The sequence below is a fragment of the Gopherus flavomarginatus genome, chromosome 2 (genome assembly GCF_025201925.1).
Source record: "Gopherus flavomarginatus isolate rGopFla2 chromosome 2, rGopFla2.mat.asm, whole genome shotgun sequence".
Taxonomy (NCBI): Eukaryota; Metazoa; Chordata; order Testudines; family Testudinidae; genus Gopherus; species Gopherus flavomarginatus.
The window spans coordinates 96,843,231-96,867,859 of NC_066618.1; the positions used below are offsets into that span (position 1 = coordinate 96,843,231).

Consider the following 24,629-nt stretch of genomic DNA (forward strand, 5'->3'; position numbering starts at 1 on the left):
ACATAAATATGATATATACAAACAAATACATCTGAAACTATTTCACCAGCATAATCTAGCTATTTCACATGCCAAGTGTTTTTCAAAATGTTCATTACACATATTTGGGAATGTGTCTGATGGAATGCTTCTTACTAAATAAAAGAATGATTTGACAAGAAGCAAAAGACTAAAAAAAAGAAAAAAAGTTTCAATGAAAATCATTCAGAGAAGTTTAAATCCCCTCACCTTATTACCCACTGTCCTTAGGAAGTTAGAACAAGACATTCAAGAGCATTAGACAGAAGAAACATTGGATTAGTAGAAAAACAAGGGACATGTCTTAACTCGTAATACAAACCAAGAAAAGAAGGACAACTAAATTACATTTTAATCACCTATTTGTAGAGCTGATTTACAGTGGGAAATATTCAATACCATTCATAAAAAACTAACTTGTTTTAAGGCCCAATCCTGCAAAGCTTTACTCACGTTAGTGCCTCTTACTCAACTAGTTTCATTAACAGCAATGGACTACTCACCTAAGTAAGAGCAGCAGGAATAGCTTGGGCCCACAGAGCCTAATGTAATATCTACTAACATCAACAGATGACTGCCTTTTGACTACAATGAGAGTTACACTGGACCCTCTGAGTATTATTAACTGAAAATTATTACTTAATTTGGGTTTGAAGTGGTAAATTTAGTCATGGAGTAACTCTTATCTTGGTAGGTATGGAAGCTACTAAGCAGAGTTAGGATTATGTGAGCAGAGACTGAAGGATCTGGCTTTTTATTCCCCAGTGGATGGGCGTGAAGATATTGTAAATGCAGATATGGCAGAGAATGAGTTATCTTTTTTATCTAGTTCTATCTCCTCTTGAGAGAAGGGTGCACTAGAGATAGTTACTTAGAGAAAATATTTCATTATTTAATAGATCTAGTAAAAAATGCAAAACACCTAACAAACATTAACTCAAAATTACAAAAGTTATTCTTGTTCCACTGGTTTAAAAAACCCAGCCCCCTCCCTTTCCACACACACACCTTTTCCTTTATTTGAATTTTTTCACAATAATTTTTATTGAAATTTTCATTTTCATTTTTTTTCTATTGTCTTCCACACTCTTTTGATCTTGTTTCCCCATTTCCACCGACTTTTTCTTTTTTTCTATTTTGCTGTTGGAATGTGGCAGGGGAAACAGATGAGCAATAAACTAAAAACCAGAAAAAGCTAAATTTCCCATTTTTCAATTTAGCTCAAAAGTAAAAAATTAAAAAAAAAATCTGTGAAAATTTTCAATTTGCAAAAAAGGCAATTTTCAGTGAAACCATGTTTTTGTCTGAAAAATGTGTACCAATATTTAATAGCTCCTGACTTTGGAGGGCTTACATCTGTCAAACCACACCTCCATTTTGGCTGATCCAATCTTCTGATTGTAGTGAACAACAATAATAATAATCATTAATAATAAACATCTAGCTCTTAAACAGGGCTTTTCATCAACAGATAATGCGTTGTGAGGGAAAACAGGAATAAACCATGGACACAAAATAGCGGAGGCAGGTAACTATGGGGTCATGCTGTTCTCCCAATAAGGAGGTCTGGTTTGAAAACTAGAGCCACAAACAATTAGACCCTGGGAAGCTGCGGGGGTGAATCTACCCCACCCTACCCTGCTGCCTCTAATTGCCCTCGTGCACCCCAATGATATGCGCTAGCAGTTTGTTAGAGCACTTAGTCCCATTTCAAAGAGGATTGGATCAATCTCAAAGCGTATTAATGAACTGTCAGTGCACACCCAGCAGAGTGCTCATGGACAGCTAGTCCACATCAGACTAGTCAAGGGAAGATTCACACCCCAGCTTGCCACAGTCTAATTGTTCATGTAGACAAGTTCTAACAGTAAGACCTTGATCCTGCATTGTAATCTACACAAGCAAACTGCTGCATCCATGTGGAGCTCCTTTATTTTTTTGGGCAACAGTTAGTCTGTGCAGATTGCAATGAAGGTCTGGGAAATAAATGTTGGCATTTATTATTGATTCACCCCTCCTCCCATAAGCCAAGAAAATAATTCCCCATGGTTAGTTAACGTGTAAAGAGAAGGAAAGTTAAAAATCACATAATATTCCAAAAGTTCCATTAAAGGAAAATCCTGGTGGAACCTTAACTATCGAGACATTTTAAGTATGCCCATAATATTGCATCTATAGGCAACTGGCTTGTATAATGACTTCTGTAGAGTATCAGTTAATATGACAACAGTACTATATAGCAGGAATCATGATTTTATATCTAAGACCTGGTCTACACTGGGGGGGGATCGATCTAAGTTACACAACTTCAGCTACGTGAATAACGTAGCTGAAGTTGATGTACTTACATCGACTTACCATGGTGTCTTCACCGCGGTGAGTCGACTGCTGCCACCCCCCCATCTACTCTGCCTGAGCCTCTCGCGGAGCTGGAGTACGATGGGAGAGCGATCGGGGGTTGAATTATCGTGTCTAGACTAGACACTATAAATCGTTCCCCGCTGGATCGATTGCTGCCTGCCAATCTGGCAAGTAGTGTAGACTGTTAACATTTTTCTTCACACATACAGACTTACAAGTATATTCATAATAACGATGACGCTTAGCATTCATTATAGGCCACTTTAGACCTACAAAGTATTGAACAAACATTAATTAAAGCAGTGATCCTGCAACCCCCTGTGATAGAGGCCTTGCGTTTAAACCGATTTTAGCAGCATTAAACCAATTTAACCCTGTACCCGTCCACATAACGAGGCCCTTTATATTGATATAAAGGGCTCTTTAAACCGGTTTCTGCACTCCTCCCCGACAAGAGGAGTAGCGCTGAAATCGGTATTGCCGTGTCGTATTAGGGTTAGTGTGGCGGCAAATCAATAGTATTGGCATCCGGGCGATATCCCACAGTGCACCATTGTGACCAATCTGGAAAGCGATCTGAACTCGGATGCACTGGCCAGGTAGACAGGAAAAGCCCCATGAACTTTTGAATTTTATTTCCTGTTTGCCCAGCGTGGAGCTCAGACCAGCAAGGCTGGTGATGTAGTCCCAAATCCAAAAAGAGCTCCAGCATGGACCGTACGGGAGATACTGGATCTGATCGCTGTATGGGGAGACAAATCTGTTCTATCAGAGCTCTGTTACAGAAGATGAAATGACAAAGCATTTGAAAAAATCTCCAGGCTATGATACAGAGTCCACAGCACAGTGCTGTGTGACAAGCGTAATGGAAAGCTAAAGAATGAAATGGACGCTCATGGAGGGAGGGAGGGGGTACTGAGGACTCCAGCTATCCTACAGTCCCCCGCAGTCTCCGAAAAGCATTTGCATTCTTGGCTGAGCTCCCAATGCCTAAAGGGTCAAAAACATTTTCTTGGGTGTTTCAGGGTATGTGTCGTCAATTTACACCCTTTCCCCCTGAAAGAAAAGAGAAAAAAACCTTTTCTCGCCTTTTTTCAATGTCACCCTATGTCTACTGCATGCTGCTGGTAGACGGGGTGCTGCAGCGCTGAACACCAGCATCCCCTTCCCAATGGCAGACGGTACAATATGACTGCTATCCATCATCAGCAGCAGCAGCCCGTGAGTGCTCCGAGCTGGCCTCGGTGAGGTCAGCCAGGGGCACCTGGGGAAAAATGGGAATGACTCCCGGTCATCCCTGGCAGATGGCACAGAACGGCTGGTAACCGTTTTCTTCATAGCAACTGGAGGCTGACCTCTATCAGCCCCCGCCTTTCATGTCTAAAGAAAAGATTCTGTACTGCCTGGACTATCATAGCAGCAGGAGGCTGGGCTTCTCTCCCTCGTCACCTTTTAATGTCCTGCCTGGACTATCATAGCAGCTGGAGGCTTCCTCCCCCTCATTTTATCTCACTAAAAAGTCAGTGTTTCTCATTCCTGCATTCTTTATTACTTCATCACACAAATGGGGGGACACTGCCACAGTAGCCCAACAGGGTTGGGGGAGGAGGGAAGCAACGGGTGGGGTTGTTCCAAGGGTACCCCCTAGAATGGTAGGCGGCTCATCATTTCTGCGGGATATCTGGGGCTCTGACACAGTGTGGCTGTGCTCTCTGGTTCTCTAGGACACTTGCCCCATATTCTAGGCAGGACTGACTCTATTTTTAGACAAAACATAAAGAAGGGAATGACCCGGAGAGTCATTCCCATTTTTGTCCATGTGCCCCCGGCCGACCTCAGCGAGGCCAACCAGGAGCACCCATGACAGCAGCAGAGGTACAGAACGACTGATAACCGTCATCTCATCACCAATTTACAATGGCATGGCAGACAGTGCAATAGGGATGGTAACCGTCTTTGCTACCTTGCAAAGGCAAATGAATGCTGCTGTGTAGCACTGCAGTACTGCGTCTGTCAGCAGCATCCAGTACATATGGTGACAGTGACAAAAGGCAAAACGGGCTCCATGGTTGCCATGCTATGGCATCTGCCAGGGCAATCCAAGGAAAAAGGGCGTGAAATGATTGTCTGCCGTTGCTTTCACGGAGGAAGGATTGAGTGACGACATTTACCCAGAATCACCCGCGACATTGTTTTTGCATTGGGATCTCAACCCAGAATTCCAATGGGCGGTTGAGACTGCAGGAACTATGGGATAGCTACAGGATAGCTACCCACAGTGCAATGCTCTGGAAATCGACATTAGCCCGGTACATGGATGCAAACTGCCGAATCAATGTGCTTAGTGTGGCCTCATGCACTCGACTTTATACAATCTGTTTTACAAAACTGGTTTATGTAAAATTGGAATAATCCCGTAGTGTAGACATACCCAGAGAGTAGTGCTTAATACTACTCACCATTCCCAAGGACTGCCAGTAAGCTGTATGCTTGGTACTAAGAGCCTGCAGAACAGGTTCTTAAAAAAATGATCTTGCTCGCATTGAAGTTAATCACAAACTTCCTGTTGACTTCAAAAGCAGAAGCAATGGCCCTAAACTATAAACACATGTTGTATTTCTGTAGTACTGGCTAGTCTTTTACACATATTGTCCTGATTTTCAAGGGTGAGGACTTCCCAAAGCTCCACTGGCTTCTGTGGATTTTTGAGTGCTCAGCATTACTGAAAATCATGGCCACTATTTGCATAGTAGTTATTTACCTGTATCATGTGTGACTGGTTAAATGCACTCTTTGGGCTGGACCCTCTGTTAGCAAAAAATTGGCATAGTTTGGATGGCTGGGCAGGAGATGCTCATGCTGCCTTAAGGACTTCTTAATTCTAAGGGTGTATATATACATGCAAGCATAGAAAAGTGTACTATACTTAGCCTGCAATGCTAACAAACCCTAGTCTGCAAGGACCAGATCCTCAAAGGTATTTAAATGCCCAATTATCATTGATAGCTTTGAGATGCTGAGTCCAAGTGCTTTGGTTTTTTAGTTGGTAGGAGTCAGCTGGTCTAATGAAACAGTGCCTGCTTCTTATAGACTTGGGGACTTTTTTTTAAAAGGATTAAAATGCTCCAGGAAATTAATTGCACAAATCTATATGAAAGCAAAATTAAGAATACACAACTAAACACCGAGGAAATGTGAAAGTTCAGTCTGAACACACAACATTGGCTCTGCCCCCTGCATGCATATATTTGGTATTACCTGTGGATTCATAATCAAGTATCTTAGATAAATGTATATCTAAGATTGCAGAGAAAAAATGTTTCATGCTTTCAGATAGAATATGCAATCACATAATTAAAGACTATGGCCTACATTTTCAAGAGTGACTGGTGATTTTAGGTGCCTCAGTTTTAAGGTGCTGAACTTGAGAGATGTTAAAGGAGTCAGATTTTCAGAGCTTAGTATTTTCTGAAAATCAAGCGCCTTTAAAGTGCTGTTTGTTACTGTTTTTAAAACCATTTAAAATATATACGATTTTGTAAAAAAATGAGTGCACTGAAGTTTATTAAAAAATAATAATAGAGAGGAAGAAACAAAGAAGCACAGTATGTTGCATACCATTGGTTTTTCTGACTTGACAGCTTTCACTTGGAGGCATTCTTCCCGCTTTGAGGTAGTGTTGCTGAGGTCCTTTTGTTCGCCAATTGCACCCTGAGTCTGCTGGCCTGGTGATCTGGACTGAGAATGGCTGCCTGGGTCTCTTGGTGGTGGAGGCCTTGGATGGATATCTCCACGCTGCTTCTTGGTGACATGTGCCTCAGGGCCATGCACAGTCTTCACGTGTTTCCGGAGAGAACTGGGGTCTGTGTAGCGCTTTGTGCAGCCTGGTATCTTGCAAACATATGGTTTCTGCCAGATCAGGTAGGAAGAAAGGCTGAGGTTAGATTTGGTTTCCCTGTAGGATTCCTAAGAGTTCCTTTGAGCGCAGTAAGTGTAACTATTATACCCTTCCATAGTGAATGCATTAACAAAGTGATGACATTGTGAAACTGTCTTAGCATTGACCACACCTAATAAAATCTATTCCTCTTCCTTGGTTTTAAAGGGAGCACAATGCACATTATTGCTACACACGTAACAAAGTAAGAACACAGGCAGATCCTCAGCTGAAGTAAATTGCCATAACTCCATTGAAGACAACGAAGCTACGACAATGTACTCCAGCTGAAGATCGACCCCATAGGATTTACCATATTGGATCAGATCACTGGTTTATCTAATTCTGCATCCTGCCTCTGGGTGGTCCAGTACCTAATGCTTGAAATTCAGAGGAAAGCAAAATCCTTCTATGATGCACTGAACCAACTATTGAGGGGGGAATTCATACACCATCCCCTACAGGCCATCAGTTTAAGTGCCTAAGCATGGGATTTGATGACCACTATCATTCTGATCCAGCATAACTATTATTCGAGGTCATAAATTTATCAGCTCTTCTTTAAATCCAGTGACATCAATGGAGCTACATCAGTTTACACCAGCTGAGGGTCTGGTTCTATAGCATCAGCGCACTTCATTGTGAAATACATTTCCGGTAAGATTTGGGGTTTATTTGTTTGCTCAATTTTGTTGTTGCATGGTCACCAATGCAAGAAAGTGATGTTCCATTGATGATGATAAACTAAATTTAGTGATTAACTGTTGAATATGCAACCTAGAGCTTAAAAAGCAGAGCAAAGCATCCAGATCAAAAACACACCTTGTTTGTGCCTCATATTGCTATGATGGGATGGACAAATTGATTCCAACAAAGTATGAACCAACCCAAAGCTTAGATCAGGTATTGGACAGGTTTAGGTAAATCTCCTACCCCTGATTTTGGTAATAATTTACAAAATCCACCCTATGTATCAGCAAGTCTAGAAGTTTGCAGAACATATGCATCCAGATTTAAGCTGAGTATGGAGCTGTGCAATGCTGTCTGGGTCACCTGTGACGCACAGATGCTACAGTGACTGCAAAATTTGAAGAGAAAGCTAGTCCTCGTGAATTGCTGTGACGGATGTGGTGGGAAATCACCAAAGAAAGATGAGCTTGGTTTGGAAACGGAGGGAGATTGGCGGAGGAGAGGAACCATAGGTTCCTGGCATGCATTCAGCCAGAACGCTAATTTTTCTACAAGGCCTAGAGAGGAACAGACTGAGAAGAAGGGAAGAATGAAGTTTAGGGAAGAATGTAGTTGAAAGGGAAAGAGAGAGAAACGTGGAAAAGAGGGGTAGTAAGACGAACTCAGAAGTTTGGACAAGCCATGCCCCTCAAGCAGCTGAAGAAGCTAAATCTCAATCCTGCTGCATCTCTAGCAAGATGCTGAACCCCGCCCCCAAGCTCCCATTCACTTTGTGAGTAGTTGATGGTGCCCGGCAACGTATAGGATCAGACTCCAAATAAACTCCTGGCAGAGTTAACGCTGTTCCTGACTAGCCAGCAGATGTCACTATGGAACAACAATAGGAGGTTTAAAATTCTCCCTGGGAGCTGAGTGTCCCCTCCACTTCGGGGAGCGAGAAAATTATTACTGGATTACAGCTCTTCCACTGGTTACCACACAAAGTCTCCATTAGATCAACCAGCCAGTCCTCTTCTTTGATTCTTGACAAAATGACAAGGAGCCTCTTTAGATCACCACACCATTGAAATGATTTACTGTCGTTAACTTATCTATTTCATGTTTCTTGAGGATTTTTGTGTCTGCATTCTCAATACATTCTTTTGACAGTAGTATGTCTGTGGGCAGCCAGGGCCCTTTCACTGCCTGGGTGCTTGCTTACCTCATTGGAATGAGTCCTGTTTTGGTGCTTGGCTCGATCAGAGGCATTAGAGAATGCTTTGTTGCAGCCCTCATGCTCACACACATATGGTTTCTCTCCAGTGTGAGATCTCAAGTGGGTTTTCAAGTTTTCTAGTCTGGAGTAGGCCTTTGTACAACCTTCAAACTGGAGACAACATACACATTGGGATTATTCTACACACTTGGACTTGGAGAAAAATTAAACAAATAAAAAAACCCAGATATCTCAAAGACTAGAAGCTTTCCAAATCCTATGAGATGGATGGTTTCTTTCCTTTCATTTAAATATGGCACAATTCCTCAATAAAGTATTTCCAGCACCATGTAAAACAGAAAAAACCCTGCATGGTAACAATATGTTCAAGTTTGTTTTACCATTAAAATCCATTACACAGTCACTAATATTTTTGGGTCAGCACTAGGATCCAGATACTCCTCAGTGAGGGAAAGTGATTTTAAACACACATGGAAATGCCTTTGCATTATTTAACAAAGTGCTATTTTAGGGATTCATCAGATGGTTTAGTGGATGAATGAGGCTTAATTCTGCCCTATCTTGTACCATACAAAGTGGAGAGATGATGTTACCATGTTGATGTGGTGCTGTTTGCACAAACTTTATGCGCAGGTCTAAAACCGCTATCCAAAAGGCAAGGCAGTGGAGAATCAGCCCCACTGTGCTCTATAAGTGATCCTATCCACCCTGGGATAGCCTGGAACTCAGTGTTGTTTACTCACAGTGCATTTGTGTGGTTTTTCCCCTGTGTGTCTCCTCATGTGTACCACCAACATATACTGGGCTTTGAATGGCTTCTGCTCCCGGGAACAATCCAGCCATCGGCACACAAACTCCTTCTTCTCTCCATGTATATGATCATTGTTTATATGCTACATAGAGACAAAACAATATTACAGATTAACTCCTGGATAATCTGGTGGTTCCTTCTGGCCTTAAGATGTATGACTCTCTATTACTCCTGTTTAAGACAATTTTTTTATTAAAATATTCATATTATGATAGCGCCCAGGAACCCCAGAACAAAAAAACACACAGAACAAAAAGACAGTCCCTGCTGCAAAGAGTTTACAATCTAGGTAGATTAAAGGCCCAATCCAAAGTCTATTAAAGTCAATCAGAGGCATTCCACTGACATCAGCAAGTCCAGGGCATACAAAAATATGAAGTCGATCATGGGTTTATTGAAATTTTACTCAGGACTCAATTTACCTTACTCATGTTGAGTAATATTTACTCACACCAATGGAGTCTCATTTACATGCTACTCTACATAAGTAAGGGTTGCAAAATCAGGTCCCTATTGACTTCATGCTAACGTAAGTTTTTCATACATTTTTTTTTCAGGGGATATGTCCTTCAAATAAAAATGTCAATTTAACTGATTAATTGAATTTAAAACCACCCATTCTGACTTACTCCATATTTCCAGCATTTTCTTAACAGTGGGTGTATTTATTTCATGTATGCCTGGAAAATACTACACACTGCAATGATTTAAAAAAACAAACAAAACCTAATCGAAGTGGAGTTCACGCCAACCCATACTTATTTTGCCTTTTTGTAATACAGTTCATCCCTTGTTAAATAACTTGCCTCAAAGGCTAAGTCTTAAATATGGCCCTCCAAAACACTTATGCAGCTGTTATAATGGTCAGAGGGATACGTGTGAGGTGTCCAAAGGCAGAATTTGGTTCTATGACTTTTGCTTGTTCCAAAAGGTAACTTGCGCTGTTCCACTCAGTAAGGTAAAACATTTAAGTACATGCTTAAGTTTTCATTAAGTGCTCGGATGGCATGCTGAATCAAGATCTACAACAAAATCGAATTTAGAAAAAGATTAATTGTTCAAATTCTTTGCTCAGCTTTAAGAAAAATCACATTAGACTGGGATTTTCAAAGAGGAATGAATTTCAATGGGATTTGGGTGCCTAACTCTACCGGACTTTCTTTCAAAATCCCAGCCTTCATACACTTTGTCATTACAGTTCTTCAATTGTTTTTGCAGGCTTCTGAAACAGTCATTGTTTCCCAGCTTTACCACTAGGTGGCCTCCTGTCTCAGAAAATACAATTCTATTAAGGTAAAAATATAAACTGTTTCCAGAGTTTAAACTTGATCTTAGTATAGAGATGAAATCGGTACCTGCTCCATAAGTAGCTCACAGAAAAATCAGACATACAGAAAGTCAGTAGTTCAGACTGGAGCACAAAAAGATAATCCTAATTTTTTTAAAGTCCTGAAAACAATCAGAAAACCAAATAAAATCACTTATGTTCACAATTATACAGTATCCCCATGGCAAACAGATGTGGGTTTCCTATAAAAGATGACTGTTCTTTTTCTGTTTTCTAAGCTTTATTACCATTTCTTAAAAGTTATGATGGTGCACACAGCATCTGAACAGAACAGATGTGCTGGACAATGTACAACATTTAATCTTTAAATGTTTATGTTTCAAATGCTTATCTCTGTAGCCCATTCATATTACATGAGCCTGTACCAAAAAAGTACAGATGGTCAGTGTTTTGAAACCGAATCAGAACAGTACAGAGAGGTTTATGTGCACTCTTATTTCCCAAAAGAAAAAAAAAAGTGACTGTACAAAACTCATTGGCCAATACTCATAACTATTGGCCAAGTCTTCCGGTAAATAAAATGGTGTATCAGCTGGATAAATCTACATGGGATGCAAACTAACAACTGGTGAATGTTACACAAGTTGAATTCCATCTGATTTAAATAGAGACCAGAAGTTAATTTTGTTCTCGTTTCAACTACAACAGCATCATTTTACCTACACAGTCAGGCAGTGTACAAAACTTGTTAGTTTTGCCTACACAGCAATTATAAAATCTGACTTTTTCCTCTTTGGCCATACAACTAAGATTCTCACCTGGGCCCTGGTCAGCTCCCATCCTCATTAATGTAACCAAGTCTTATTGGCCTCCCTAAAATTCACCCCATCTCACCAATCCATGCAAGATGCAGCCACTAAAGCCACCTTCCTAGTGATTTGACTGTCATTCCTTTCTTAAAATCTCTCCACTGTTTCCCTCCTTTTCCACAACATCAAGCATCTTGTGATTGCCGTCAGGGCATTGCATAATTCTGCTTCTCCCTAGTTATCTGCTTGTCCCTCTTATAATATCACTTCTTTCTCATCCTCTCCACTCTTCCCACAGCCATCTTTACTTTCGTCCATGTTATCTCAATGCACTGAATGTCCTCTCTAAGCTGGTCTGCAAAGCCCCTTGTTCTCATTGAAATCACTCATCTTCAGGGAAGGTCTCGAAGAAACTGGCTGACAAAGTCAAGTACTAATCTGCTTCATTTATTTTATTCTTGAATGAGCTTCTCAGCTCCCTTGGAGGAAGGGGTGGAAAGTTGCCAGGGAGAGGTGTAAAGACACTGGAATGGGAGCTGGGCATTGGTGGAGGAAGAAGAGGAGACAGATGAACTGGTTAAAGAGAATGTAATGTGCTAAGCCCACATAATAAAACACACACAGTTGCAGAGCACAACAAAACACTTAGCCAATAAGATTGATGGCTTTCATCAATTTGGGTCAGATTCTGATCCTGTTACTGTTACTCAGACTGAGTTGTACCTCACTCTGGGAGCAGCTCACTGATATAGAGAGAGACAGGCAGAATTACATAAATTGTCTATCCATTTTTATTGGGCTTTTAATTATTATTTAGTAATATATACATGTATGTGTGTGCCTCACACATTGAAAAACATGCTACAAATAGAGCTAATGATCTTGCAGACAACTGCTATGTAAAATGTTCATTAGTTTGTGAACTTCACTATTCAGGTTCTTTCACTCTAATAATTACCTTTGGATTTTGCATGGTGTTATTGACTCCTTGGTCACCACTATGAGAACAAATGAATAGTTTTTAGCTTTACGCTCTGGCATAAGAGTATTATGCAAAGCAGAAGCTTTGGTACAATACAATAAGGATTTATGGGGTTTCAATTTATAATCTGTTTGTAACCTTATTACATCCATGAAATGTCACATTCCAGGGACTAGATCAGAAGGATTTTTTTTCCTGGTGAAATTGAATTTTAATGCAGCGGTCCTAGTGTTTTATGGGTGTGAAAAGACTGTTCTTTTAATTTTTGTCTGTTATAGGCCCGATCCTTTTAAGTCTTACTCATGTTATTAATACTTACTAAGGCCAATAGGCCCATCCAAGCCAATAAGCCTACTCCCCAGAGTAAGGATTACTCACATAAGGCTCTGCTGGATCAGGCTCCATATTATTAAAAGCTTCTCATCTGAAAACTGAAGCTCTCTTAAGAATAGAAAATTTCACACAATGTCCCTCTCACACAAGCATGATAGAACCTCCCTCAAAAAATAAGGTCCATTAATAGAATGCTGTTCACCTTCATGCCAATTGAATGTTAATCAACAGAGTTAAATTAGCTCTAGCCCAGTTTCTTTGGTTTAAAGGGTGCTGCTATGCTGAGCATATAACATTTCTGCATAAATACTGCGACACGGAGGAAGACACACAATGCAGGGTAACCATTTGCAACTCCACTAAAATCAAGGCTGAATCTGGCCTATACTCTCTACTGGGAACGCTCAAAGGGATGAGAGACTGGAAGCATGATTTGGAGTCGCCCTAGAAGCCAAAGTAGTCTATGATCACATCCGAATGGCAATAAATAAAATCATAAAAGATAGCCTAAAATGTGGAGCCAGTGCAGGTTTCATAAGCTGCACTTGCTGCTTTGCACCACAGCAGAAAATGCACTGCAACATTTGAGGTAGGAACTTTCAAAAGATCTTTTTGTTTAATTTCCCCCTTCTGTGTGTTTTCTATAGAAAGGGAGCACACGGGGATATCCTGACTGACTTCTTGGTACCTATTAGTCATTCATATATAAACAAAGGCCAAATGTGTTTCCCTTGGTAGCCAAAGAGTAGCAAGAGAGACTATCCTTTGACACTGGAAGGATGATTCAGGAGCAACAGAGAAGGAATAGATAATAGATCTAAGTGAGGCTGCATTGGCTAATAAAGTATGGTTTGGAGGATAAAACAGAAAAGTGTGAAGAAAATATCTAAGTTTATTTCATAAACTGAATACCTTATGCAATATATTTAACAAGGAAACCAGAAATAAAAGGCATTACTTGCATGCAATGTGGCTAAGTTAATGGTGCCGTGCAAAACATAACATTAGCATCTCCAGTAAGTTTAAAAAAAAAAAAAATAACTATGTAACTTAAATTTTGCACTAAGCTTTTGAAAGCTAACAATCCCCACTAGATGTATGGATTTAAAAGCAGTTAGGACACTTTATTGGGCAATCTCCCCACCTCAAGTGCACAGGCACACAAGGCTGGAAAATGCCCAGAACTGCTGAGGTTACTGTGCGTGAGACAGTATCGTGAGTCAGTGCAGTGGAACAACCTCTAAAGATGGCATACTCTGCAGCCGCATGAAGGGGCAGGTTGAGAGGTCACAAATTGCAGAGAGCCAACATTCCAAGTCTTAGTGTAAGAGGCATCTGTAGTGCAGATTTGAACCCAGCAATACAAACTGGAGTCACCAGAGCAAAATGGCTGTGTGGCTGGGTTGGAAAGGAATTAATTGCCCCCAACCTGTAGGTGCTCCATATAAAGTCCCTTTACTTAGGTTTTTGCACAAGGGATGAAGATTTGGCCTTAAGCCCATGTGCAGTTAAGTTGCTGCAATCATAAAGTATACAAGGGGCATCTGCGATATGAACCCCTGCACTGATATCTAGCTATCAAATCTGTTTATCTAAGGTATTAGCTGCCAGTACCAAAACAGCTGAGCAGCTGACAATCTTTAACATGCTTAGCCTCACAACTCCTCTGTGAGGTAAGGAAGTATTAGTAGCCCCATGTCACACATGGGGAACTGAGGCACAGAGAGTGTAAGCGACTTCCTCAAATGGCTAAGTAGATTCAAAAAGGGCATTGCCCTTCTAGAGATGTGGCCATGCAGCACTTATGCAAGTGCCTTCTTGTTTCCTCCTCAGAGGCTGAGTCCATGACTCATCACTGCTCCCCGCTGCCATATTAGGCAGTCAAGCAACAAGATGACATCAGAGCAGCTGCTCCTCCACAACATCTCATTATAGGATGGCAGGCCTCCTCCCTGACAACTGGTGAGAGATGGAACGAACCACATAGATGGAAGACAGCTCTGAAAAGGAGCCAGAATGTAGAGATGGGCCTACCAGACCACAGATATCCCCCTGACAATGAAAATCACAGAGGAAGGCAAAACTTTGTGTGTATGTGGGATCAGACCTTGCTACCACGAATGCACCTAGGGTAGAATTTTTATAAATGATCCAACTGGTAAAATCCAGCCCCTCCCTTTCCTCTCCAAACCTTGCAGCAGCTCTGCAGAGACACTGTATTCCTTAAAATTGAGGTCTCCATCTCCCACTGACTGTAGAATTTCTGCATCACTTGCCTGGAAAGCAAGTATGGATCCTTCCTGTCCTTTTTCTATCACACTGGCAAGCCTCAGGAGCAGGCAGGCCCTGAACAGCCAAGGTAAGCAGCAACAAGAGACCAACATCCTCTTCACTGCTCTATAAAGATGAGTATTTGACCCATGTCCTTAAGGGGGCATAAGCACTTAAGCCATTTTTAGTCATTAAGATGGAAGAAGCACATAAGCTGCTTTAAGTCCTTATGGTGGCATAAGCTTTTAAGCTACTTTTAAGTTCTTAAAGCCAAATGCAGCCTATTGCCATACATTGAAAAATGTGATCTTAGATACATGCCTGCCAAGAAGTTCCAATTAGCAGTATTCCAAAGTGTAGCAATTTTTCTTTTCATTTTATAGTGAAAAACATTTCCCAGGTGCTCAGAATTCCGAAATTACTGGAGTGATTTGCTCTGTACATTTACTAATATTTTTTAAATCAAATAATTACATAAAGTTTCATTCAAAAAAGTGGCTCTTACAGAAACTTATTAGCATGTGAAAACCAGGAGGTATAATTTAAACAACTCTATAGACTTGAACACCATATGGTATCTGCACAAGTGATGCCACAGTAATACATGCACTAAATAGCATAGGATGTTTATACAGTAAGTTCACATAGGGTAGGGTACACACAGGTATTCAGACATTTGAAATCAGTGGGACACAGGCATCTAAGTACTTTGATGAATCCCACCCATGGCTGTCAACCCTCTACATCAAGACAAAAAGAGTCAGCTCAACTGGAATTCTGGTTAATTTCAAGTCAGGTGCCATGTCAACTTTTTATTACTCTCTGTTGTTAATGTTATTCTTCCCGATTCCTAGCGTAGTTCCTTGAGGATTGGTTAAGTTGGAGAGAACAGCCAGTGAAGAGCGGAAGGAGGAGAAAGATCAAAATTAGAAACCCAAGTGGAATAAGAAGTAATGATAAGTTATAACCAAGCAAGAAGGCCAACAGAATTAAATGGAAGGGGCTCAGATGCACGTGGAGAGTGGGAGGGACAGAAAGCAGGTGTGCACTTCAAACAGTTGAATGGTAAGGAGATGAGGAGAGAAGGTAGAATTAGGAAATGCTGGATGATAGGAAGAGCAATGGAAAGCAGGAATTGAAGAGCGAGGGCTGGGAATGAGATAATGCAACAATTAGAAGTTAAAGTAGTAGGGGGGAAGACTCAGAGAACTCACAGGGAACAGAAGAGAAAGTAGCAGTGGAAAGAAACACACTGGAGTTCATGAAGGGTCTGTGGGTGCTGCAAAGTTCACTAAACAGAGAGACAAAGAAGGAGAGAGAAGGAAAGTGGACACAGTCATGTGAGAAGCATATACATTGGCACTGTTAGTGCCCCAGTCCCAGTTTAATCACAGGGGCACTTTAATCTAGCACTAAAAGAGATAAAAAGATGATTTTAGTCATACCACTAAGCTTTTACATAAGTGTTAAGTAAAGCTGATTTACCTCAGTGAAGTTCCCCTTTCCCCTTCTGCAGTATGCTGGGGACTGGTTGGCTGCCATTCTGTCCCCAGTGTCCTACAAGCATAGGCTGCATTTGAGAGGTGCATATGCTTGTAAAATGCATTGGGCTAGGCACTATGAGCTAGATTGTGCCCACCCTGGCAAAAGTGGGCAAGGGAGGAAACAGAGTGCAAGAAGCCTTCTTCTTCCCTCCTGTTTGACCACATTGTCCTCTGCACAGGTGCCAAGCATGGTTCTAATTCTTTCTCCCAATCATCCCTCAGTGACAAATACTATGCAAATCTATTCTCCCTCCAAAAGGACTAGGAGCGATAAGGGACACAGCTTCCCCCGACCCCATCAGACAATAGTGCTGACCTCAGGTGCATGTGGGAAAGCACGCAGCAATCTGTCAAGGTGTGGGGGGGTCTCAGTGGCTGCTTTATGCTTCAGGAGGCATAGTGACTGAAAGGCAGAATTCCTCCACAAGCTTCTTCTTGGGCAGCTTCCCTCTTCAATGCCCTCCACCATCGCACAAGACAACCACAGCCTTTTATTATCCTTTAACACCTGTAGTACAATGGAGACCATTGGCCACAATCCCGATCAGGGCCCCACAAGAAACAAGGAACATGGGGTTGGATAGGGGAGGAGGAAGCTGTCAAATACAAGCCATTTTAACATACATTTACATTTTGGGATGGTCATTCTAAATAAACAAACTAAGAGTCCTAACACCCATTCTCCCGAGCCATCGTGAACTGGAGGATTTGTAATTGTTGCCACAGCAGAAATGGGTCTTGAGTAGTGTTGTTAGTGACATGCAAACTCTTGTTATTAAACAGGAACATGTTATATAATAATATAAAAGACACATCCCAGCAGGGCTGTTTTCTTCTTGCCTGTGTTTCTGTTGTCAACATAGAGCTCATTATTTTTCTTCACGTTCCTGTAATAACAAAAAGCATTCTCAATTTTGTAAGTTAAAAATGTTTCCTATTTGCTAATCTGTGCGTGTGGGAGGATAATTCTGCTCCAAAATTTAAATCTTTTTCTTCTGTTCTCTATCAGTCAATTCTGCAGTTGTCTTTGTTGCCCATCAATAGGTTAAACATATCCAGCTTGTATGTTTAAATGCTAAAGACAGAGAAGTCCCCAAGGATATGTCAATCGTTGGCCCATGTACAAAGAAAATACTGTATTTTGCTCTGAAGAGCTCTCTGTGGCAATTTAAGCATGGTGAGACAGACACAATATCCTGGAGAGAGCAAAACCTGCCTTATTACATTCCTGACCCAAGAGAAAGGATCTGCCCTTAGGATATGAAGGGAATCAGTGGGGGCAGGGAGGAGGGGGAGAAAAGTTACTTAATTGTAAAACTAAAGACAGTAGTTCATAATATAGCATTTCCTTTCTTTTAATCTCTGATATTGTAGTTATACAGTATGTATAGGACACAACATGAATGAGGCAAACATATTTTGCTGTTTAGGCTGAAGAGGGATTCCTTGAGACTGCGCTTTAGGTTTCCGTGTTTTTATGTAAGCTTTGGGATTTTAGGGAGGGAGTAACATGACATTATAAGGATTCTTTCCCAATAAGATCACATCTTGTTCTTGTTTCATTTGACATACCTTCATTCACATAGATAATATGCCAAGTCCGCTAACAGCAAAATGTTGCTCAGTAAAGGTGGCATTTTACAATTCTTCCTTGATTTCCTGTGCAAGTCCAGGTAGACATAAAGCGATGGGCAAAAACTCTGTTTTTACTTCTTAATATCAAAGGTTTATTGAACAAGCATCTGCCGTAATCTCTGCAACAACTGGTGTGGATGTTAATCGTTTTATGGCTATATAAAAGCTACTTTAACGGGTTCTCAGTTCTGTTTCTACTCTGATGTTCCCTCACATGACATAATCTAAAACTAAAGTGCCATCTCTCAGGGAAGAGTGTTACATTCTTACATTATTAACTGGGAGGTTAATAGAGGAAGCTGACATTTTAAGGAGTTCAGAATCTCTTTTCTTTTTATTTCTGGAAAGAATCTTACAATATACTCAGGAACTGCTGTGAGAGCTAAGCCTTGCCAATCCCTTTTGTACTGAAGTTTATATTGTATGTGCATGAGTCCAAGAAGAGTGTCAGAGCTTCCATATTTTGTGAAACTAAACAGAATGCTCTGCCCTCACCCCATCCCCAATAGCCCTAATTTGGGGATCTTCTGGATATGATGCTAAAGTCCATCTATTTGAATGGGTACTGTCAGAGAGCAGAAAGTGGGCTTTCTGTCTAGTGGGAAGGTGTGAAGAGGGTATTGAAGCTCCACTGGCTACCACATGACTGAGGGTATGTTGGGAAAAAGTCCTGCTGCTTTGGGGTAAAATTTTCCCATTTTCAGACACGACTTAGGCACTTAGAAGGCTAAAGTCCTTTGATTTGGAATGAGATGTAGGCTCCCAAGGGCCTAAATCTCTCTTGAAAATGGGGTTTAGGCTCCTAAGTCATTTAGGCACTATTGAAAATTTTACCTTTGGTCAATTTTAACAATCTTCTGTTCTTCAGTGTATTAGATGCGTGTCAGGGTGCTGCGAGCTTTGGATGTGGAGTGCGTATAATAAATAACAGGTAATTCATCAATTCAGAATGCCTTAAGCATAACCTAAGAATCACGAGACAAACTAGTGGAAAGAAAGGGGACCATGTGGAGGTGATCGCTAAACCCTCTGCCAGTGAAGGATGACTCCAGGCTGGCCCAAACAGGCTAGCACCAGGAAGAGTGATAGGGACAGGGACTATTTGCTCTGGTCTTAGGTTGATCCAGTGCCCCAGCACCTAGTGCAAGTTATGTGGATTGGCAGAGACCACTATTCCTGGCTATAACCACTGAAGGAGTCCTGTATCCTAACCCTGGTTGGTGAGCTGGATTTGGGGCAGTCCTCTCAAGTGTGTATGCACACACACACACACACACACACGCATGCGCGCACGATCTAATCACTCCATGAGGGCACCTTGTGTGATGCTGCGCCTGGAGGGTGAAGCAAGGATTCTACACAGATCTAACAACAGCCTACGCACCTCACAGAGTGGAGCACAGGAGAGCCAGAGCAGTCTTAGTTCTACTATAGGGGAATAGTTCTGTAATATAAGTGCACGTAGGGAAGGATTTGCTCACATAAGTAGGTTCTACTCCACACACAGAACTCAGTTCTGGCCTCAGTCACACAGGCACAACTCTCATGGAAGCCAACAGGAACTGCAGTCATGGAACCAAGGGCAGAATTAGGACCATAGCTTGGTGGGGGAGAAACTGCACGACTGCATTCTCCAATGTCTGTATAATTAAACCACATATTGACCAACCAGAATGAGTGAGCACATCTCAGAATGCTGCCCAGCAAATACATAATTTAGTTGATGTTATGAGTGACTGAATATGGAAAGATACAGTATAACCTTAGGCTCAAATCCAAAATTCACATCTTTAATGATCTTTGTATATTGAGAATAAAATGGTTGTAGCATGCCACTGTTGTAGTATTTCCAGGAAACTCATGTTTTTACCTACTAAAAAAAATCCACATACTCAGTATCAGATATGAACAATATGTCACTTCTTTCTTTGCGATAAGGAACCTACTATAAAGCTGCATACAACCGTTAACAAAAACATACATGAAAAATAGACATGTGAACTGCTCCACATACTTAACACAGCTGCACATTTTAGTGTAACATTTTTTAAAACGATATGTCATTTCTAGCTTTTTTAGAGAACTCTGCTTAGTACAGGGGACAGTAAAGTAATAAGATACAGTATGTCAATAGAGTATTTCATTTTATTTGAAAATACTATGAAAGATGAAAATACCATCCTGGTTTTGCAAAAACATACCATCACCTACTAGGTAGGACAGCTTAATACTTTGGATGTTTTCCTCACACTACTGCAAGAGAGATGACAAAAATCTATAGGTCTCATTCCTGCAGCCATAGCTCATGTGATTTCAATGGAAATCAGATCTACTGTATATATTAAAAGTGAATTAATGACTTTTTCCATATTGTTCCCCTTTAATAAATTCTAGCTATCGTTTCTACTGAAGCCATTTAGACCCTGATCCTGCAAGCTGCTCCGTTCTGGACGACGCTTATGCCAGCAGACAGCTCATTAAAGACTATACGATTCTGAACAGAGCTCATGGTTGAGCTGAGGCTTAGGCAGCTATTATTGTATCTGTTACTGTATTTTGGATTCAAACCGAAATAAAAGTAATAATATTTTTCTTAAAACTTCCATGTTTTCACATTTCACAATGCACAACACAGTGAGAAATAAACTCGGAATAGTAAAGAAGCAGAAGGGAAAAAAGTTTCAGGCATGAAAACTAATAAATTGTGTTACATAAATTGTGCAGCTTTAATGAGAAAAATCTGTTGAAATTACATTGCAGTTTAAGGCAAGGTTTTGAAAAAGAGACCTCAAGCAGGTTCAGACCAACAGGCTCTTTGAGTTAAAATGTAACCATATATTCCAGCAGCTTTATATCATTTTATATTAGCAGAGACAAACTTCTTAATCCCATGAGCCAATTTATAAATCTAAGAAATGCTATGGTATGATGAAACAAGGCAAAGCTACAGAGTAGTATTTTTAATAAGACTTTTAAGAGTTCTGAGCACCCACACTAGTACAATGGGTCATCTATCTACACGCAAACGTTAGCAAAGTATATGCTGCCCTAAGAAAATTTTGCTCTACTATTTTATTGAAAATCTTATGCACATAATGGGGGAAAGATAGACAGCAAGGGACAATTAAAGCGATCTGCTATTTAGAGTATGTTAAATATATGTATGTAAACACTGAGCATATATATGGTACTTGCTGAATGATATGTAATTCTTTAAGTCCAGCAGTTCAGACTTGGACTAGATTCTGCAAAGCCATGAATCTTTCCCATTGCTTTTAATAGTTTGTAACTAATCACTGTACCCCTACCATTGATCCTTATCCCCTACCACTGTACCCCTACCACTGATCCTTTTAGAATAAGACAAAGGATGGGTTTCTCAACAGGATTTTCCTGTATAAATTAATAAACGAAGATTATTTTTTTAAAGCGAGTTCTGTCATTCAATATGATCATATCCAAATCATCTACAGAGTGAAAATGTTGGTGCTTCATCTTCAATTTTAGACCTCTAAATAGCAGGGATTCTAAATTTATCTGGGCTTTCTTTACAAACTGCAGGTTAAATTAAGACACTAATCCACTTTTTGCTAATAAAAAAAAATGGACCAGATCTGTCCCAGAACTATGAAGGAAATGGCCAAGTATTAGGGAAATCTTTAGCAAATAATGTATATATTTAAAACTTGTTTCATGATACAGGAGATGATGAACTGGAGAGAACCTACTGTAACACCTATAGGTAATAAAAGAAACACTGTGTTATCTTCAGTAGCATCATCCATGCTTGGGTTTTTTCGGCTATCTATTTAGAATTAATCTTTCAAGCTTTTGCAAGATTTCTCTTTTGAGCTTGTCATATAACATGGGTCAGGGCTTATAACGTCGGTATCCACTGACTCTTGTGCCTATAATTACATCCCCCACCCAGCATCAAACACTCCTCCCAACAAACATCGCCACTAGCTCTACAATCAGCCCTCAGCACCCTCTGACCATCCCTGCTGCACCCCAAACCACAGTCCAACCTCCCATTTTTTCTTTCCATGACAACACCCAAAACCATCTGTGGGCATGTCAACTGTCTTGTTCAATATGCATGTAAAGCCACCAAGGAAAAAACTGTGAAGCATTATATTAATATGTTGATGAGACTTAGATAGAATGGGTGGAATCCTGGCATCATTGAACTTAATCGGAGTTCTGCCATCGACTTCAATAGGGCCAGAATTTCACCTGATAAGTCTCCTTTTCAGGGAATTTGGACAGAGGTGTTTCCCTGACTTCCCAAGAAACAGGGACTGAGTTGAACGCTAACTGGCTCAGGATCAATGGGTGTGATATTTGTTAGGCCTGGGAAGCATTTTGAGGAATTGATGGGGATTGCATCCACTGTGAGAGCATCTGTCTTCAGTTTGTCAAAGTGGTGTTCAAAGTGGTGTTCAATCTTGGGGTCTTCCTGGTCTCACCTTTCCTCCTGGACTCCCAGACATAAGCAGTGACCACTAATACTTCCTTTCATCTGTTGCTGGTGATAAGACTACATTCCTTCTTCTCAGAAACAGACTACAACATAGTAATCCTTGCCTTGCCAGCTCAAAGCCCGATTACTGCAACACACTCTGTCTAAGGCTACTCATAAGTGTCAGGTAGCACAGGCCACAACTGCCTGCCGTATATAGGAGAGAACTGAAGAGCATATATTTCTGTTAATTAAAACTTCCAGGTGAAGTTACTATTATATAAAACCCTAGCTAATGTAGGCCTGGGTTATCTCAATGATCATCCCTCTCCCTATGCTCTGTTGTGGCCACTGGAATTTGACAGGAATGTGCTAGCCTAGGAAGAAATCTGCAGGAGCCAATGGAAGGGCATTTTTGGTGACCAGCCTGTGGCTTTGTAATGCTTCCTCATCCAAAAGCCATCAGAGCCTGAGCCTGGTGCCTTTAGAATGTGATTTGTTCAGGCTTTTTACTAACTCTTAAGGGTTGGACTCCTCTTGGCAATTAATTTCCTGGCTGGTAATCTCCTGGCTCTGATCCACTCAGAGAAAGTGGTTCTATTGTACAGAAGTATAGGTAAGTGTGCAAGGCATATGCTCCCTGTTTGAAAAAAAATGTAGTATTCTCTTAATTTGAACCAGAGTGGTCATACTTAAAAACCTGCTAATAGTCATAGGGCTGGTCTACACTACGGGGGGAAATCAATCTAAGATACACAACTTCAGCTACGCGAATAACGTAGCTGAAGTCGAAGTATCTTAGATCGAATTACCTACCGTCCTCACGGCGCGGGATCGATGTCCACGGCTCCCCATGTCGACTCCGCTACTGCCGTTTGGGTTGGTGGAGTTCCAGGATCGATAGGAGCTCGTTCGGGGATCGATATATCGTGTCTAGATGAGACGCGATATATCGATCCTCGAGAAATCGATTGTTACCTGCCGATACGGCGGGTAGTGAAGACGTAGCCATAGATAACTAAATAAACTCAATATTTGCAGTACTCCTTAAACTGAGCATCCAGAAGTGCTGTTATCTAGTTATGGCAAAATTGAAATGTTTTAAAGTGCAAAAATCATAGGTAAACGGTGCACTGATACTAGCTATATAAATGCAGTAAGAGAACTAGTAGTAATAATATTAAGGATGATGTTTTTAACATTAATTTCCTGCATTTAATTTCTCTGATTTTAAGAAACAATAAAATGAGAGAAAAAGCAAAGCCTTAACTGAGGCAACCCTAACTCAGGAATCCTAAACTCAGGAAGCCTCTCAAGAAAGGCAACATAGAAGACTATGTCTTAACTCACCCATTGTCCCCTATGCTCCAAGATGCAAAGGTGGATGCAGATTTTATTTGACTTCACTGCTGTCCGCATTGCCCTATTCCTGTCCAACCCTGATATGGGGTCTTGTTCCCTTCTGGGCTTGGGTGAACTTCAGCCACGTATGGTAATTAATGTAAGTGACAACTGCATAATAGAATCACATGGAATAATGAGCATTTAGAGGCCTGATATTTGTGGGGCCTGAGCCTGTTCTCATTGAAAGGTATGTCAAAACACTCACTAAATTCAGTGGAAGTTGGATGAGGCCCATGGCTGGAGAAAAGCACTGTTGCAGGTAAGCTGCTAACGAAAAGGAATGGACGGAACTAGTTGAGCTGTTTAACCTTCTTCTTCCACCTGAAAATTTAGTATGTTCCCACCTGCTGTCCTGCTGCTGCTGTTCATTCTTTTAGTGCTTTCTTTAAACATGTAGGAGAGGATAAGTCTAATGAGCGGGAGTGTCAGCACAATATAAATTACTGCAAGTGAAAACTTGATGCATGGCTCGGGATGTGAAAGAAGAATGTCCACCACTGTTTGTGATTATGGATCACATCACAATCTAATAGCAATTTTTACTTAATCAATAATTTCCATGCTGAACAGACAGCCCTGTTACAAAGAATCGACAAGCAGGTACTGATAGCGACAAGCCTTGTTATTAATCTTTACCCTGCCAGCTTATCAACCAAACTACTGTAAAAAGCACCACCAAGATGGATTTAAAAGCAGGTTTTCTTTCTTTCTCTTGTTTTTTGTTCCTCATCCTTCCTCCCACCCTTTGCAGATACAAAATGTTACACTTTATATACTAAGTTTATTTGAGGAACCCAGGGCTTGAATTACACCAAAAGGCAATTCATATTAAGCAATTTCACAAATCAGTGGGACCTAGACCAGCGCT

The 24,629-nt window shown here is 40.8% G+C and overlaps 1 protein-coding gene across 3 annotated transcripts in view; it reads right to left on the reverse strand.

The window, feature by feature from the left end:
• Window positions 1–24,629, reverse strand: part of GLI3 (GLI family zinc finger 3) — a 260,151-nt gene that overhangs the window by 11,687 nt on the left and 223,835 nt on the right. For 2 of the 3 annotated variants that reach the window (XM_050937659.1, XM_050937658.1), the window contains exons 11-13: window positions 8,966–9,115; window positions 8,208–8,372; window positions 5,998–6,288 (exon numbers count right to left, since the gene is read on the reverse strand). In XM_050937659.1, the coding sequence (XP_050793616.1) occupies window positions 5,998–6,288; window positions 8,208–8,372; window positions 8,966–9,115 (606 nt within the window). The remainder of the gene's footprint in view (window positions 1–5,997; window positions 6,289–8,207; window positions 8,373–8,965; window positions 9,116–24,629) is intronic. The other variant, XM_050937660.1, reaches the window with a different exon arrangement.